Source organism: Mesoplodon densirostris, chromosome 16 (assembly GCF_025265405.1).
Source record: "Mesoplodon densirostris isolate mMesDen1 chromosome 16, mMesDen1 primary haplotype, whole genome shotgun sequence".
Classification (NCBI taxonomy): domain Eukaryota; kingdom Metazoa; phylum Chordata; class Mammalia; order Artiodactyla; family Ziphiidae; genus Mesoplodon; species Mesoplodon densirostris.
Window position 1 is genome coordinate 84,411,012 of NC_082676.1, and position 18,554 is coordinate 84,429,565.

General features: G+C 38.6%; 1 protein-coding gene across 5 annotated transcripts in view; it reads left to right on the forward strand.

The window, feature by feature from the left end:
• The window catches only part of RNF216 (ring finger protein 216), a 176,414-nt gene that overhangs the window by 29,368 nt on the left and 128,492 nt on the right, over window positions 1–18,554 (forward strand). For 4 of the 5 annotated variants that reach the window (XM_060120646.1, XM_060120647.1, XM_060120648.1 and 1 more), the window contains 3 exons: window positions 2,997–3,130; window positions 11,966–12,823; window positions 13,785–13,861. In XM_060120646.1, the coding sequence (XP_059976629.1) occupies window positions 2,997–3,130; window positions 11,966–12,823; window positions 13,785–13,861 (1,069 nt within the window). The remainder of the gene's footprint in view (window positions 1–2,996; window positions 3,131–11,965; window positions 12,824–13,784; window positions 13,862–18,554) is intronic. The other variant, XM_060120649.1, reaches the window with a different exon arrangement.

Here is an 18,554-nt window from a genome sequence, read left to right on the forward strand (position 1 = left end):
CAGATGAATGGATAAAGAAGATGTGGCACATACATACAATGTAATATTACTCAGCCATAAAAAGGAACGAAATTGAGTTATTAGTAGTGAGGTGGATGGACCTAGAATCTGTCATACAGAGTGAAGTAAGTCAGAAAGAGAAAAACAAATACCGTATGCTAACACATACATATGCAATCTAAAAAAAAATGATTATAAAGAACTTAGGGGCAAGACAGGAATAAAGACGCAGATGTAGAGAATGGACTTGAGGACATGGGGAGCAGGAAGGGTAAGCTGGGATGAGTTGAGAGAGTGGCATGGACTAATATATACTACCAAATGTAAAATAGATAGCTAGTGGGAAGCAGCTGCATAGCACAGGGAGATCAGCTTGGTGCTTTGTGACCACCTAGAAAGGTGGGATGGGGAGGGTGGGAGGGAGGAGAGCTGGGGATATATGTATATGTATAGCTGATTCACTTTGTTATAAAGCAGAAACTAACACAGCATTGTAAAGCAGTTATACTCCAGTAAAGATGTTTTAAATAAATAAATAAGCAAACAAACATATTGAATGTTGCACCCATGTGTTTACCAAAACTGACATTTTGAGCCACAAAACAAGTTTCAAGTTCCTGCACTGCTGGTGGGAGTGTAAATTGGCACAGACAATTTGGAAAGTTGGTTGGCATTGTCCACTAAAATTGAACATATGCTTTGCCTGTGGCTCAGCACTTCTCCTAGAATGTACCCAACTGAAATGAGTCTATCAAGATACATATACAAGAATGTTCATAACAGCATTATCCAAAACAGGCAAGACTGGAACCAACCCAAATGTCTGTCAACAGAAGAATAAGAAACTTATGATATATTCATATAGTAAATTACATACAGCAAAGAAAACTACATACTGTAACATGCAACAGCGTGGATATATCTCAGACATGTTGTTTGCAAGGAAGCCAGAATCAAAAGAATGTATTTTCAGGAACTAATGTGAGTAGTTTAGGCTACTAATGTGCAAGAAATGTATTTACGAACCTTTGTGATGGTCACACGGGTATGGGCCTTTTGTGTTAATTCATAGCCTTTGCTCTGTTTTACTTTAAAATTTTAAAGTATATTTTTAAAAGCTAATGTGTTTATATGTGGTATGTTGGGGAGTATCTTGTCAACCATTGGGCTTCACTGTAAGGTGATAGGTTTAAAACCAACTTTTTCGCTGGGTGCCCCACGGTTGTTGTCTGTGTCTTTTTCTTGGGCCAGTTCTTCCAGGGAGGAATCTACAGTGTCTTGAATGTGGAATCTAAGACTGTTTGCCAGCATTCAGGGAGCCAAGCGGCAGAAGGCAGCCAGGGTCTTACTCATTATGGCTGTTCCAGTGACACCCCTTTCCTCTCTTGGCCTGGTGTCTAGTGACTCTCTGCCTCAGTGGCTCTTCAGAATGGACCTCCACAGTGTGGGTCTTCTGGAATGGCTGAGTGAGAAGCTTGGCAAATCTTCTCCCCAAAATCAATGGTAAAATTAGACAGAATTGTCTAAAATAACCATTTAAAGACTGGAAATGACCAAAGACATACAGTAATTGAGAACAGTTATTCAGGATATCTACGATTCTGCAACATGAATTAGGCCACCTCTGATTGGCCGCCCCCGCTGCAGGCTGTGGGTTTGAGCCTTATCCACTCTTCTAGAGCTCTTGCCATGTGTAAATCTGCTGTTTTCCAGAATTTTATTTAAATCTCTTGCTGGCTATTATCTCCTTTTCTCTTCTTTGTGTACTTAAGAGGTTATACTTTTTAAAAGTTCCTTTACTATCATTTTAGTAGGGTTTTAGCAGGTGATGGTGATAATCACTTGGATTCATTATGCAGGTTTAAGAGAAATCCTCTATAATGTACTTCCGCAGGCCCTCAGTTCAGTTGGTTGTTTCTGTATAGGTAACGTTGGACTTAAAATCAGGCAACTTCACTGTGTGTCAAGTACTATAATAAACAAGCATTTTAGGTAATACTGCTATTTGAAGTAGGCAGTGTTGTTAGCCTTTCTTTAATGTTGAGGAAATGGATGCCTAAAGAAATAAATAATGGCATCATATAGCTAGTATGTGGTAGAGCTGAGACTGGAATCCAGGCAGTCTGACCTTAGATCCTGTGGACATACCTGTTTTAAACTACTGTCTTGGCATTACCACAGCCCTGTTACAGGAATGAAATGAGTTAATTGGTTTTATATTGCTTTTCAAATTCTTGGGTAACATAAAAATACATGAGGCATTAACCTTGAGAAAAATATTAGAGCTTTAATGGAGGAATTATTAATTTGTGTTATCCAGTAATTTATGTCAAACGTGCTTTGTCTTCAAACAAATAAAAGGACTTGGAGACCTTTAACAGAATTATTACATCCATCAATAGATGGTTAGTTTAACTCTAGTTATATTTAAAAGGAAACAGGAAAGTTAAAGTGCTTCCTATCGTAGATGATAAATGGGTGTTTGACTAAAACACTGAAATGTGTTTGTGTAAGTGATACTTAAGATTTGTGTCTAAGGTGAGCAAATTTTAATATTTTAAATATTAAGTGAAAATTTTACTGTTTCTGAGTGAAAGTTTTTTCAGACCTATCAGTTTGAATAAAGCAGTGTTTTATATTCCTTTGGAAGAATAGAGGTGAGATGGGAGGCCATGATTTCACTTTTAAGAAATGAGCAGTCAAGAAGATTTTATCAACAGATTACTCCAGTCTAGTATAAGAAAAAGTTGATAATCTTGAGCATAGTAATTGTCAGATATTCTCTGGTGATTCCCAAAATGAATTATTGGCAAAGATCAGCATGGGAAAATGGCTCATTTTAATGCTTGGGTGCATGTGCTGCTTGAGGAGATAAGTTAACACTCCAGTAGCTGTAAACTTGGCTTTAGGCTTGACCCTTTTCATGCCAAAGTTGAATTAAAGGACAATGTGATTATGCCCACCTCCTCCTAACAGTGTTCTCTGCCTTCTTTTAGACTGGATCAATCTCAGAGATGGACCCATCACCATATCTGACTCCTCTGATGAGGAAGGGGTTCCAATGCTGGTCACCCCAGCTCCTCAGCAGCATGATGAAGAGGACCTGGATGATGATGTCATCCTGGCGGAAGTGAGTTTTCTAAAACTTAACGTGATGAGGCATATTGCAAGTTAATAATCTGATTCTTCAGCCACTCAGTAGTGGGTAGGGGCCTTATAGAACAGCTGAGAGCACCTCTTGTGCTACACTTGTAGCACTATTTGTTTGTACTTGTTCTACATTTCTGAGAACAGCCTCTCTTATACCCTACCTGATGTCCCCTTAGCTTAGAAGTCAGAAGCCCTATGTTTTGGTCTATTTCTGGACTTCTGCACTATTGCTCTGACTCTTCATGTACTAGTCCACAGTGTTGTAATTACTATGTCCTTATAATGTATCTTAATATCAGATAGTGCCCATCTCCCCTTATTACTCTATGTTTTTCAGACTCATCCAGGATATTTTGTGCTTATATTTTAATGCAAATTTTAAGATCAGCTTTTCTAATTCCAAAAGATAGGTAGATAGTTTAATTTAAAACATATTTTATTGTTATAGAAAGTTTTTATTGTATTGACCCTTTCTAACTAAGAACAAGTTCTGTCTTTCAGTCTAACCTTTTATATTCCTCAGCCAGAGCATTTTCAATTTTTCTTACAATAGATCTTAAACATTTTTAAGTTTGTTCCTGGTTATTTTATGTTTTCTCTTGCTTTTGTAAATGGCATCTTTTCTTCTGTGTACCTTTTTAACCTTTGGTTTTTTTTCATTTAAAAGTCTGTTGGTTTTTATATTAATTTCATAATCAGTCAGCTTGTTTTTATTGTCTGTAGTCATTTTTCAGTTGACCCAAGGAATGGTATCTGGTCCATCTGTAAATAATGATACTTACAGTTTCTTCCTTTCCAGTTTTTATACTTGTCTAATTATATTAAGTGATAAGTCCTCAATTTTTTATTTATTTATTTATTTTTTGCGGTACGCAGGCCTCTCACTGTTGTGGCCTCCTCTCCCGTTGTGGAGCACAGGCTCCGGCCGCGCAGGCCCAGCGGCCATGGCTCACAGGCCCGCTCCACGGCATGTGGGATCTTCCCGGACCGGGGCACGAACCCATGTCCCCTGCATCGTCAGGTGGACTCTCAACCACTGCGCCACCAGGGAAGCCCCAAAATTTTTAAGTAATAGCGGTAATAGAAATAAGAAAAATAGCCACTGACATAAATGGGAATACTTTTAATATTTTCTTCTTAAGTGTGATGGTGACTTTTTGCTTGAGATACCGTTTTTAAATTATGTTAAGGAAGTAGCTATCTACTTTATTTTAAGTTTTTATTAATGAGTAAATGTAGAATTCTATCAAATTCAATCTTAGCATCTGTGGAGATAATTATGTGATTTTTTAAAAATCTATTAATGTGGTAAATTATTTTGTCTCTGGGCAGACTTTGCTTGGTAATGGTATTACAATATGATGGTAATGTGCTGTTAGATTCTATTTGCTAAGATTTTATTTAGGGTTTTCTCCATAGATCTCATGAGTGAGATTGGCCCATAGGGGTGTGTGTGTGCCTGGTCTGTCCTTGACAAATTTTTTATAAACATTATTCTGACTTTATGAAGAGTCTAGAAGTTTTCTTTCTTTTTCTGTGCTCTGATAAAATATTTTAAATAATGTTGGAGTTACCTGTTCTTTAAAGATTTGGTAGAACTTACCCTAAAGGCATCTGGGCTATTTCTTTTCATGGAGGATGGTTCTTTGAAACTGTTTCAGCTTCTTCTGTGGTGATTGACAGGTCTAGATTTTCTTTTGCTTTCAGAATCTGTTTTGATCCCTGATGTTTTTCTAGAAAATCGTTTATTTCTTCAGCGTTTTTTAATGTATTTAATAGAGTTAAACAAAATAGCCTGTTCTTTCTACTTACTCTGAACCTATGGTTCCTCCATTTTCCTTTTCTATTTTAGTGTAGTTGTGTTTTTTTAGCCTTTTTTCTTGATTTGGTGAGCTAACCATTATCTTCCCTCCTCCCTTCTTCTCTTCCACCCAGTCCTAAGAACTACTAACCACTTCCGTCTCTATAGATTTGCCTATTCTAGACATTTTATATGAACGGAATCATATACTATTTGGTCCTTTGTGACTAGCTTCTTTCATTTAGCATAACGTTTTCAAGGTCATCTGTGATGTAGGATGAAGTGGTACTTCACTCCTTTCTATTGCTGAATAATAATATTCCATTGTGTGGATATACCACATCTTGTTTAGCCTTTCATCAATTGATGGACATTTGAGTTGCTTCCACATTTTTGTGATTATGAATAATGAATAATGCTGCTATGGACATTCTTGTAGAAGTTTTTCTGTGGACATATGTTTTCGTTTCTCTTGAGTATTGTCTTAGTCCATTTGGGCTGCTATAACAAAATACCACAGACTGGGTAGCTTATAACAGAAATTTATTGCTCACATTTCTGCAGGCTGGGAAGTTCAAGATCAAGACTCCAGCACGATCGTGTAAAGGTCCTCTTCCTGGTTCATAGCTGGCACTTTCTCACTGTGTCCTCACATGGTGGAAAGAGCTAGGAATCTCCCTGGACCCTCTTCTATAAAGGCACTAATCCCTTTCATGAGGGTTCTACCCTCATGACTTAGCACCTCCCAAAGACTCCCCCTACTGCTGCCATTACCTTTGGTGATTAGGATTTCAACATGAATTTGGAGGCAGAGGGAGTGGGCACATTCAGACTATAGCAGGTATATACCTGGGAATGGAATTGCTGGATCACAAGGTAACTCTGTATTTTACTCTTCTAGACTATTTTCCATAGTAGTAGCACCATTTTACATTCCTACCAGCAGTGTGAGTGTTCCAACTTCTCCATATTCTCACCAATAATTGCTGTCTATCTTTCTTATTACAGCCATCTTCATGGTTATGAAGCAGTATCTCATTATGATTTTGATTTGCATTTCCCGATGGCTAATGATGTTGGCCTCTTTTCATGTGCTTATTGGCCATTTGTATATCTTTGGAGAAATGTCTGTGCAGATCCTTTGCTCGGTTTTTTTTGTTTGTTTGTGTGTTTTAATTTTTGGTTGCATTGGGTCTTCGTTGCTGCGCGCGGGCTTTCTCTAGTTGCATCGTGCGGGGGCTACTCTTCGTTGCCGTGCGCGGGATTCTCATTGCGGTGGCTTCTCTTGTTGTGGAGCATGGGCTCTAGGCGTGCAGGCTTCAGTAGTTGTGGCACGTGGGCTCAGTAGTTGTGGCTCGCAGGCTCTAGAGCGCAGGCTCAGTAGTTGTGGCACATGGGCTTAGTTATTCTGCAGCATGTGGGATCTTCCCGGACCAGAGCTCGAACCCCTGTCCCCTGTATTGGCAGACGGATTCTTAAACACTGCGCCACCAGGGAAGTCCCCCTTTGCTCATTTTTAAAGTGTGTTGTCTTCTTATTATTGAATCTTTATATATTCTGAATACTGTACCTTATCAGATGTCTTGATTTGTGGATATTTTTTCTAGTTTTGTGAATTGTCGCTTTACTTTTTTGATAGTATCCTTTAAGCACAAAAGTTTTAAACTTTGAAGTTCAGTTTATCTCTTTTTTCCTTTGTCACTTGTTCTGGTATCATGTCTAATACTACATATGACCTATTTTAACCTTTTTTTTTGGCCACACCATGTGGCACGCGGGATCTTAGTTCCCTGACTAGGGATCAAACCCACAACTCCTACAGTGGAAGTGTGAAGTCCTAACCACTAGACCACCAGGGAAGTCCCCCCATATGGTCTATTTTAAAGGCTAGTTCAGGCTTCCTCACATCATAGAGGCCTCAGCACTAATGTTTAGTGTTTTAAACTCTGGGGATTGTAAAGATTTTAAAACACTTTAACTCTATTTGTTCACCTCCCAACTTAAATACTGGGTTTTTTTAATATATTCTGATTCTGTATACATTTTTAAAATTTTATTTATTTATATATTTTTGGCTGCATTGGGTCTTCGTTGCTGTGTGCTGGCTTCCTCTAGTTGCGGAGAGCGGGGGCTCCTCTTCGTTGTGGTGCGTGGACTTCTCATTGCAGTGGCTTCTCTTGTTGCGGAGCATGGGCTCTAGAGCGCAGGCTCAGTAGTTGTGGCACACGGGCTCAGTAGTTTTGGCGCATGGGCTTAGTTGCTCTGTGGCATGTGGGATCTTCCCGGACCAGGGCTCGAACCCGTGTCCCCTGCATTGGCAGGTGGATTCTTAACCACTGTGCCACCAGGGAAACCCCTGTATACATTGTTTTAAACCCCGTGTTTTTTTGTTTTATACAATCAGTATTCACTTTACCTTCTCCAGATAATTATCTTTTTATGTTGGTCCTCATTCCTTTCTGCATCTCTGGCCTTAAAACAGATTATTTTTACTCTGCCTAACGAACACTCTTTAGGATTTTCTTTAGAGTAAATCTGATATTTTCATTGAGCATAGAATTCAGTGTGTCAGTTATTTTCTTTTAACACAAGGAAGATACTATTCCAGTATTTTTTGCTTCCATTTTTCTTTTTCTTTGATTTATTTATTTAATTGAAATATAGTTGATTTACAATGTTGTGTTAATTACTGCTATACAGCAAAGTGATTCAGTTATACATATATATTTTTTATATTCTTTTCCATTATGGTTTATCATAGGATATTGATATAGTTCTCTGTGCTATTCAGTGGGACCTTGTTGTTTATCCATCTGGCTTCCATTTTTCTACTGAAAAGTCAGTCTTACTTTTTCCTTTTGAAAGCAGTGTGTGCTGCTGCTTTAAATTTTTATCTTTGTATTTGATTTCTACAGTCTTCCTATTGCTGTATCTAGGTCTGTTTGGATTTTTTTTTAATTATCCGGTTTAGATCTTCACAAATGAAATCAAGCTGCTGTTCTGCTTGAATATTTGTATTTTATCTTCAGATATTGCTTCTTATCTCTCTCCTCTTTTTCTATAACTTTAGTTACATAGTTGGGTAAAACCTTTTCACTGTATTATTCTTTATGTCTCCTATTCTCTTATCTAATTTTAAATCATTTTGTGTCTCTATGCATTATTGTGGCTATTTTCTTCTGACCTGTCTTTCCGTTCACTAATTTTTCAACTGTGTTTATTTAAAATGCTGTGCACTGATCCATTGATTCCTGATCTCAGTTACTGTATTTTTACATTCTGGAATTCCCATTTGATATATTTTTTTTCTTTCTTTCTTTGTAACAGTTTCTAGTTCTCTGGTGAAACTTTCAATATAGTCTTTTATTTCCTTAAACATGCTAAGCATGTTATTTTAGAATCCATGTCTGATAACTTCACTATTTGAAATCACTGTAGATTTGTTTCTGTTGTCTATTACTTCTCCTGGTTTTGGTTTTCTGTTATGTTGCATCAACTTCTTATATGCCTGGTTATTTTTTGTTGAATAGTAGTATCACTGTATATGAAAATTTTGAGGTTCTAGGTGATACTATCTTTCTTCAAAGAGGGCCTATATTTGTTTCTCAAAGAAGGTTTGGGAGACCAGGAAACTCAGATCCAGGGATTAAACTATTGAAACTAGGATTCAGCTTCTGGGAGGTCCAGCATATTTCCGGTTTACCCTTACTTCGGTGGTATACCCTTCAAGGAATGACCCTAGAGCTTGAGATTTACCAGAACTCCTCGCCATGGTGAGTTCTGAATTCCGATTTTGTGCACTTAGCTCCTCAAAAAAGATACCAAGGTTTCGTTCAATCTTCTCATTCTTCATCCAGGTCTGGGATTGGCAAATGCATCTGTAGAAGAAAAGTAGCTTATTTTGTTGGATTTCTTCCTCCTGGATCCTGAGGCCTTCAAGTAGATGTTTTGGTTTTGCTTTGATATTTTGACCAGGGTTTCTGCTTTTACTCAGTAGAAGGGTTGATCTGAATGATCTAGCATGCCATTACTAGAATCAGAAATCCACTTTGGTGTCTTTGTCCATGTGCTTTCTGAATCACAGTGGTCTACTAACTCTTGATTGTATACAGGCATGTCTCATTTTACTGTGCTTTGCAGATACTGCCCTTTTTTTTTTTTAACAAATTGCAGGTGTGTAGCAACCTCGCATTGAGCAAGTCTTTTGGCACCATTTTTCCAATAACATTTTAAAAAATTAAATATGTGCATTGTTTTTTTAACCATAATGCCATTGCACACTTAATAGACTACAGTATAGTGTAAACATAACTTTTCTATGCACTGGGAGACCAAAAAATTTATGAGACTTGCTTTATTGGGATACTTGCTTTATTGCGGTGGTCTGGAACCAAACCTGCAGCATCTCTGCGGTATGCCTGTAGTTGATTATATAGTTGGGTTTTGCCTAGTGGTTCTATTTAAAGAGACTTTTAAATTAAATAGGTGAATTGATCTAATTTATATTTATTAATGTGACCATTATACTTTGTTTTTAGTTCTCTCATAGTGTTTAATATGCTTTATATTTTTATTGCTTTTAAAAATGATCTTTCACTATATTCCCTGCATTTTTGAGGTTTTATTTTATTTATATTGGGGGCATGTGTCCTTGCCGATCATTTGAAAGGTTTTTATCCTTACGTTTTTTTGTTTGTTTTTAGTTCTTCTAGTACTTGCTTTTATACTTTCAACTGCTGTCCTTACACATGTCCTTATATGTTGATTTATTAGCTTTAAGTGTATCTTTTGACCCTCAGCTTCTCCATTTCCCCTCCCAACTTTTGATGGTTACCTTATTTCTATGAAACCATGATTTAGAACATTTATATTAAATAGCTAATTATTTCATTACTGCTTTGTGTTCCTGCTTTTCTCTTTTCTCATTCCATTCACTGTGTAGTACTGATTGTATCATACGTGTTGCTCAGCTACCACTTCTTTTGTCAGTAGTTAGGCATCTTAATATAGTTTCTGTACTGGTTGTTTTTTTATCACTACTCAACGACGAATGCATCTGAAGTGTTCCTGGACCAGCTTTTTGCAGGCATTTATGTTGGGGAAAGGCTCAGGCACTATTCTTGGCTAGCAGGAATTCTTCCTATGACAGAGGACATTGGGGTGGCGGCGGGTGGCAGAGGACATTGGGGTGGCAGCGGGTAGGGGAGGTGTGCTTACATGCACGTATGCTTCTTTCTTTCTTACTGCCTGGCAGATACTGCCAGTTTCAGAGCAGCCCAGTTCAAAGTTCTCTTCCTCCTGCCTCACTGACAGCCTCCCTCCAGCAGAGACGTGTGTCTTCATTCAGTCTTACCTCCTCAGAACATCCTTGCTGCCAAATGGAGTGGAGGTTCCCATTGTTCCAAGCAAGGAGTTGGTTTTGCCCGCCAGGCCACACCACCTACTTTGGAAAATTCAGCCTTTCTGAAGCTTTCTCTGCCTTGCCTAAAATCTGGTTAGACTTCCCTCACTACATTGACCAGCTCCTTCTCATATATATTGTGATTTGGGATCGCAGATGTCTGCTGGTTTTATCAAAGATTTTCAGTTCTTTGTCTCATTCTCCTCTCTGGATTGGGGTGATTTCAGAGAAGAGAAGGATCAGAGACATCTTTATTCTGCTACCTTAAAATTCGGCATTCCACTTTTTTTTTTTTTTTTTTTTTTTTTTTCTTTTTGCGGTATGCGGGCCTCTCACTGTTGTGGCCTCTCCCGTTGCGGAGCACAGGCTCCGGACGCGCAGGCCCAGCGGCCATGGCTCACGGGCCCAGCCGCTCCGCGGCACACGGGATCCTCCCAGACCGGGGCACGAACCCGCATCCCCTGCATCGGCAGGCGGACTCTCAACCACTGCGCCACCAGGGAGGCCCTCGGCATTCCACTTTTTACATTTATAAATAACATATGATTGTGTTCTCTATAGAAATTGAAACAATACAGATAAAACTGAAGTCTGTCTTCACTAGCCCCTTCTGCCCCAGAGGTTTCCCGGAGGAACTGTTGTCACTAGTTTGGCATGTATCCTTCCAGATCTTTTTCTTTGAATTCATATGTATTCACGTGTGCGTGTGTGTGTGTGTATGTATGCTTTTAGAAATGGTATGTTTATGTCTGTGTTTTGATTTTTTTAAAGAATAGAATCAGTCTGTGTATGTATTGTTTTTTAACTTTTCTTCACGTAGTACCGTTTATTGGTGAGGTTTCCATTTCATTACATAATGAGCTACCTCTTGGAGGGGTGGAGAGTTGGAGAGTATTTTGTAGAGCAGATAAATAATAGTTTACTTAACTGTTCGCTTAGGAACAAACTTCAGAATGTCTCCAGTGTTTTTCTTTTTACATTGCAAGCAGTGTGGCAGTGAATATGCCTCCTTTGGATACATAAGGGTTTATAGAATAGATGCTGAAAAACGATAGTGACAAATCATAAGCATATACATTTTTAAAAAAATAAGTAATACCAAATTGCTTTCCTAAACTCACAAGCAATGAATGATAGTATGAGAGTTTTCCCACATCTGTACCAATGCTAACTAAAAAGTTGTCTAACTGAAAATTGTTTGCCAGTCTTGGGCGGGGGGTACCTTGTTTTAATTTGCATTTTGCTGAATTACTAATGAGATTTAGCTGCTTTTCGTGTGTCTGTTGAACGTTTCTCATTCCTCTACTGTGTTGTGATTCTTTCATTATTTTCTGTACTATGCAGTTATTTTTGTTTTACTAGTCTCAGGTGAAATTATAATTCAAACTATAAGTCATGCTTCAATCAATGAATGGCTGCTTTGATTCTTACAGTTACTATAGTGTGACCAAATTTCAATGTTAAGATAAATGTGAAGAATAGGTCTCATGGGGGAGGGTGTTTTTGTTTTTGTTTCTTTCCTTTCCAACCTCAGAGGCTCAATATAAGTACATAGGGAGGTATAGACACAGGAAAAAAAATTGAATTATTATTAAAATTTCATTTTTTCTTAGACAAATAAACCTCAGACATCACGACCCAATCTCATCAAACCAGCTGCCCAGTGGCAAGATCTCAAAAGATTGGGAGAAGAAAGGCCTAAAAAATCTAGAGCAGCCTTTGAATCAGATAAGAACGGCTTTTTTTCTGTGTGTAACAGCTCGTTGTTTGGTTCTGGGGCACAGGATGATTCTGAGGATAACTACGGTGAATTTCTAGATCTTGGGCCTCCTGGAGTTTCTGAATTCATTAAGCCAAGTGGACAAACAGAAAGAGAACCCAAGCCTGGACCAAGTCATAACCAAGCAACAAATGACATTGTCAGCCACAGAGCAGAGCAGAAAATCATTATCTTGAAAGAAGGTAGCCTTCTTTTTCCAGAAAGTGATCCTTTGGACACTCAGAACCAGTCATCTGAAGACTCAGAGACAGAGCTTTTATCAAACCTCGGAGAATCAACTGATATCCTAGATGACCAGGCCATTGAAGAAGACTGCTGGTTAGACCATTCTTACTTCCAGTCTCTGAACCAACAGCCCCGTGAGATAACAAACCAGGTTGTGCCTCAGGAGCGGCAGCCTGAAGTAGAACTGGGCCCACTGTTGTATCAGCATGAACCCTCAGGGTCAGCTTTTCCAAGACCGGCTTTTCCAAGACCAGAACCCCAGCAGGATGGGATTCCAGGCCCTTCTTCTCCTCAGCCTGCCCATCCTCTGGAAGAGCTTGAAGACCAACAATTAGCAATAGATGATGAAGAGCCAGGTCCAGCCTTTCCACTGCAAGGATCTCAGGAGCCCAATTTGGAAAACCTTTGGGGGCAAGAAGCTCCTGATGTAGACCAAGAACTCATTGCACTATTAGTGAAAGAAACAGTAAGTTTTATTTTGATATGTAAATAATCATGCACACTAAGTATACTGAGTTTCCTTTTATTGCAAAAGTATTATTTGTGTGTGTGGACTTCATTTTCTGAATTTCCTAGATTTGTAGACTAGAAGGAGAGAAACTGAAGATTCGAAAATTGAATCAGGATTCCTGAATGTATGCTGAAACCCTCAGCAAGCCCTCTGGGATTCTAGCTGCAGATCATGGTTGCCCTCATGCTGTTATATGAGCAGTCCCTGCAGTTTTTAAAAAGGAATTGAGTTAACTCCAAATTCAAACCCTTAAAGCAGGTTTATAAGATTACCTAGAACTACACTGTCCAATACAGTAGCTTCATTTGGCTGTTTAAATTTAAATGTCTTACACTTAAATAAAATCTAAATTTCATTTCCGGTGGCACCAGTCATATTTTAAGTGCTCAATAGCCACATGGGGCTCAACAGCTACCGTGTTGGAAAGCACAGAATAGAACATTTCCATCTTTGTACCAAGTTCTGTTAGATAGCCCTGACCTAGGAAGTCATGCAGGGCTCTCTGGGCTGCTGTTTGCCTTGGAACAGTCTTTTAACCCTTCTTCCCCCAGGTTTTTTCGTCTGGTCTACTAGATTGTGTGCCTCTTGAGGGTATACACTAGAAAGTGTTTTATTTGTTTTTAGACTTCCTTTGCTTGGGCAGAGATGTTCAATATTTATTGAAAGACTATAGAATAGACATGCAGAATGGGGGCAGAGGACCAGGTGATCTCTACATACCTTTCTAAGTTCCATATTCTCTGTAGACAGATAAATCGAGGCACCTTGTGTGAAGGTTTAAGCCAGACACAAAACTGCTTTACAGTCCTTTTCTAGTCTTTAGTCATTTTATGTACTTTTTGCCATCTGGTTTTTATTGCAATTTGAAACCATTCCAGGAGATGAAATATAAATAATGTTTTTTATTCCCTTCTAGGAAGTAAGATTTCCAGATGTAGCACATGGGTATATTGAGGAAATAATTCATTTGAAAAATTACTATGATTTGAATGTGTAAGTATACCACCATGCTTTTTTTCTTTCTTTTTTTTTATTGTGGTAAAATATACATAACATAAAACATTTTAACCATTTGTAAGTGTACAGTTCAGTGGCATTAAGTATATTTACATTTTTGCACAACCATCACCACCATCCATCTCCAGAACTTTTTCATCTTCTCGAACTGAACCTGTCCCCACTCCCTCTCCCAAGCGCGTGCCAACCACTGTTTTACTTTCTGTCTCTATGAATTTGGCTCCTCTAGAGACCTCATGTAAGTGGAATCACACAATATTTGTCCTTTTGTGGCTGGCTTACTTCAGTTAGCATTATGTCTTTTTGAATCATCCTATTAGAAGAGTTCTAATTTTAGTCGTATACAGACTGTTTTCTGGATCTTGTATAGAATCATGCATGGTTATAGAATTAAGATGTTCAGTTAATTCTTAACATTGATACTACCCATGTTTTGGTCAGGATGTTAAAGATATATTCTCCCCTATATTTGTAACAAAGTATTCTGTAGCCACTGTGCCTATTTGGAGAAAGGTATGGAAGTGTTTTCTTTAGTTTTCATTATAAAGATGATAAATATGTTTTTTAAAAAATAAAAGTGTCCCAAAGAATACAAAATGAAAAATAAGTCTCTTTCCTCTTATACTCTTTCACCTCCTTCTAGTATGCAGAGGTGGAACAGTTGTAAATTTGTAAAGAGCAGTAGGTATTGAACTTGATCAAATTTTCGGCTAATTAATACAGATTATTTTAATTAAAGGTGGATACTAAACCTCTGTCCTCAAAGATTATATTCTGTACCGTGGAACTCAGCAAGGGTGCGAGTGGGAGCTGGCTGCCTTGACCAAGAGGGAAGGGCCCTCTTTCTGAGGTTAGCAGCCCAGAGGAGGTACTTCTTTCTGATTCATACAAAGGCACTGTTGGTGCCATTGGCAGCCTTATCTCTCCCCCTCGGTCCAGAGGCAGGCACTGTTACCAGTTTTTTAAACCAAGATGGAATCAAGGTTTCAAATGTATTTCTTTATCTTTTTAGCTTTTTAATTTAGAACAGTCCCCCGCTTACTTTTTTCTAATGTTACTGATTTTTTTCTCCCTGTAATTTTTGAACATAAAAAGTTGAAAGACTATAAAATGAACACCCTGTATCCACCACCTAGATTATTATCTGACATTCTGCTGTAAGGAAGATTTTGCCTTTTTTTTTTCTTGCGCTCCTTTTTTTTTTTTTTTTTTAATTAATTAATTTATTTACTTTTGGCTGAGTTGGGTCTTCGTTGCTGCACGCGGGCTTTCTCTGGTTGATGTGAGCAAGGGCTGCTCTTCGTTGTGGTGCGCAGGCTTCTCATTGCGGTGGCTTGTCTTATTGCAGAGCACGGACTCTAGGTGTGTGGGCTTCAGTAGTTCAGGCTCGCAGGCTCTAGAGAGCAGGCTCTGTAGTTGTGGCACACGGGTTTAGTTGCTCCGCAGCATGTGGGATCTTCCCGGGCCAGGGCTTGAACCCGTGTCCCCTGCATTGGCAGGCAGATTCTTAACCGCTGCGCTACCAGGGAAGCCCTGTTCTCTTTTTTAAATCTCTGTAGACATAAAGGTTTTATATAAGTGGTGCTTTATAATCAGTTACAATTTTTTTCTTTTTGAAACTGAATTATCCTAAATTTGACCAGTAGGAGCCTCTTAAGATGCACCTGTGTCTTTTTAGCATGACTGCATTAGTCTTTGAGCACATCCTGGCTTTCTAATAGGCCAAGTTACCCCAGGCTTACCTTGAACTTTTCTGCCCAAAACCTGGAATCTGTCATTTCCCCCAAGAAACCCACGTTTCTTAGAATGAGGATTGTTATTTATAAACTAACATCTTGGAGCTAAACTTGCTCATTGTACCTACTAGCCTGTCATTACTTCTAGGACCTTTTCAAGGGACAAACCAAGAAAATAAGTTTTTTTTAAATCATGAATTTATATTCAAAATTTCCCATTCAAATTTAACATTAAAATTTTTTTTCTCTGGAGCGGCTGGGCCCATGAGCCATGGCCGCTGAGCCTGCGCGTCCGGAGCCTGTGCTCCACAACGGGAGAGGCCACAACAGTGAGAGGCCCACGTACCGCAAAAAAAAAAAAAAATTTTTTTTTCTCAATTTTTCTGAATTTTACATTTATGTGTTATTTTTTTCTTCCACTAAAAATGCAATTTCTAATAACATTAATATATTTATTTTCTTTATCCTAAAATATACATAAAATAATTTTAAGATTATAGTACCGATGTTACTAGTACTAATACCTCTACTGAGTGAAGTAAACAATGTTTTGTAGTTATTTTTGCACTTATGTATATTTCACTAAGGCAATACAGTTAGAGTATAGACTGTGCTGGGCTGTAGATTGATGATGTTGGTCAGGTCTGGAAATTTTGTAGCCATTATCTCATTAAATACTTCTTTTGCCCTGTTCTCTTTTTCCCCTCTTCTGTAACACTTTTCTTCTAACCCTTGTCCATGATGGCTCTTAACATCATCTCTTTGTTTCTGAGATGCATTCCAGATGATTTTTCAGATCTAACCTCCAGCTCACCAGTTGTCTTTTCAGTGGGGTATAATCTGCTACTAGTCCATCCGTTATGTTTTTAATTTCAGTTTCTATATGTTTTTCATTTCTAGTATTTTTAGTCTTTAATTCTTCAGGCCATTCTTCTAGTGTTTTATTTTTTGTTTGTATTTTTAATCACTTTAGGTCTTAAACACAATAAACATAACTTCTTTGTGTTCTGGGTGCGATCATTCTGACACATGAAGTTCTTGTGAATCTCGTTCTGTTGTTTCTCCTGGCCTCATGGTGTCCTGTTTCCTAGCGTTATTTTGTAGATTTTGACTGTGAACACATTACTTGAGGTCTTGATAGAAACGGTTCCTTCAAGGAGGATTTGCTTTAACTTTTGTCATGTGCCTCAGGGCAATGTCAGTCTAATACTACTTTAGGTTGTTGTCTGGAAGTTTTATCTTACCTGGGTAGTAAGACTTTAGTCCTAGATGAGGACTGGGTAATCTTCACAAATTCTCAGGGGGAGTTTTGTTTTCCCATCCATCCACTCAGCATCAGTGTTAAGGCATGCTTTTCCATGTGGTCTCTGAACTTTGTCTCTTATCCTATATGCCCTGTGAAAACTAAGGGCTCATGTTTATTAGGATCAACAGATTCCCTCAGGAAAACTAGCTTCTGTGTTTAGCTTATTTCTCAGGGGTGTCAGTTTCACTTAGGTTTGGACTGCTGAAAAAGCCTTACTAACTTAAACATATTGGTGTACTTTAAAATTTTTATTTTAATATTTCATTCAGCAGTTTTCAGTTGGAGACTGCCTGGGTACTTAATTGGTACTTAATCTTCCATACTCCTGGAAAGGGAAGCCATTTTGTTACTTTACACGCCATTCATTCTTCTCAAGCCTTTCCTCCATATTCTGGATTGTGTATAACTTAATTTTTTTTAATTTTTGAACTATAATACACATACAGAAAAATGCACAAAATAAAGACGCACAGCTTAATAATTTATCACAAATCAAACATTCATGTAACCACCACCCAGAAATCTTCAAAAAATAGAGCATTGCTGCCATCTTTGAATGCTGTATGAAGATTTCATGTAGTCTGTATTCTCTTGTGACTGGCTTCTTTCAACATTATGTTTGTGAGATTCTTTCATGCTGTGTATAACTATAGTTCATGCATTTTCGTTGCTAAGTAGTATTCCACTTGTTTGAAAATGCTGTAATTAAATTTTCCCTCTACTTTTTTTTTTTTTTTTTTTTTTTGCTGTATGTGGGCCTCTCACTGCTGTGGCCTCTCCCCTTGCGGAGCACAGGCTCCGGATGCGCAGGCTCAGCGGCCATGGCTCACGGGCCTAGCCACTCCGCAGCATGTGGGATCTTTCCGGACTGGGGCACGAACCCACGTCCCCTGCATCGGCAGGCGGACTCTCAATCACTGCGCCACCAGGGAAGCCCCTCCCTCCACTTTTGATGGACATTTGGGTTGTTGTCACTTTTTGGCTATCGCAAATAATGCAGCTATGAGCATACTTGTACATGCCTCCCGAGCCCCTAGTCTTAACCAGACTTGGCCTTTCTTTTTTTTTTTTTTTTTTCTTTTGTGGTACGCGGGCCTCTCACTGTTGTGGCCTCTCCCGTTGCGGAGCACAGGCTCCGGACGTGCAGGCTCAGCGGCCATGGCTCACGGGCCCAGCCGCTCCACGGCCTGTGGGATATTCCTGGACCGGGTCACGAACCCATGTTCCCTGCATCGGCAGGCGAACTCTCAACCACTGCGCCACCAGGGAAGCCCAGACTTGGCCTTCTTTACCACCCTGTTGGCTAGTGATACCTTCAAGTAGAAATTTTTTAATTTTGTTTTTTAATTTTGGTCTTGTTTCTCATCTTTGGGAGTATTGGTCTGCTATTACTAGAAGTGAAGGTGCTGTTCTAAGCTTTTAAAATATTTTCTTTTTGAGTATGTAAACAACATGATGACAACTGCATTATTTTTAATTAATAAACTTTAATTTTAGAACAGTTTTAAATTCATAGCAAAATTGAGCAGAAATAACTACATTTTTACAATGAAAAATATCTCCTAGACTTCCACTCAACTAAAAAACAAGTGATTGATTGATTGATTTTTGGCTGTGTTGGGTCTTC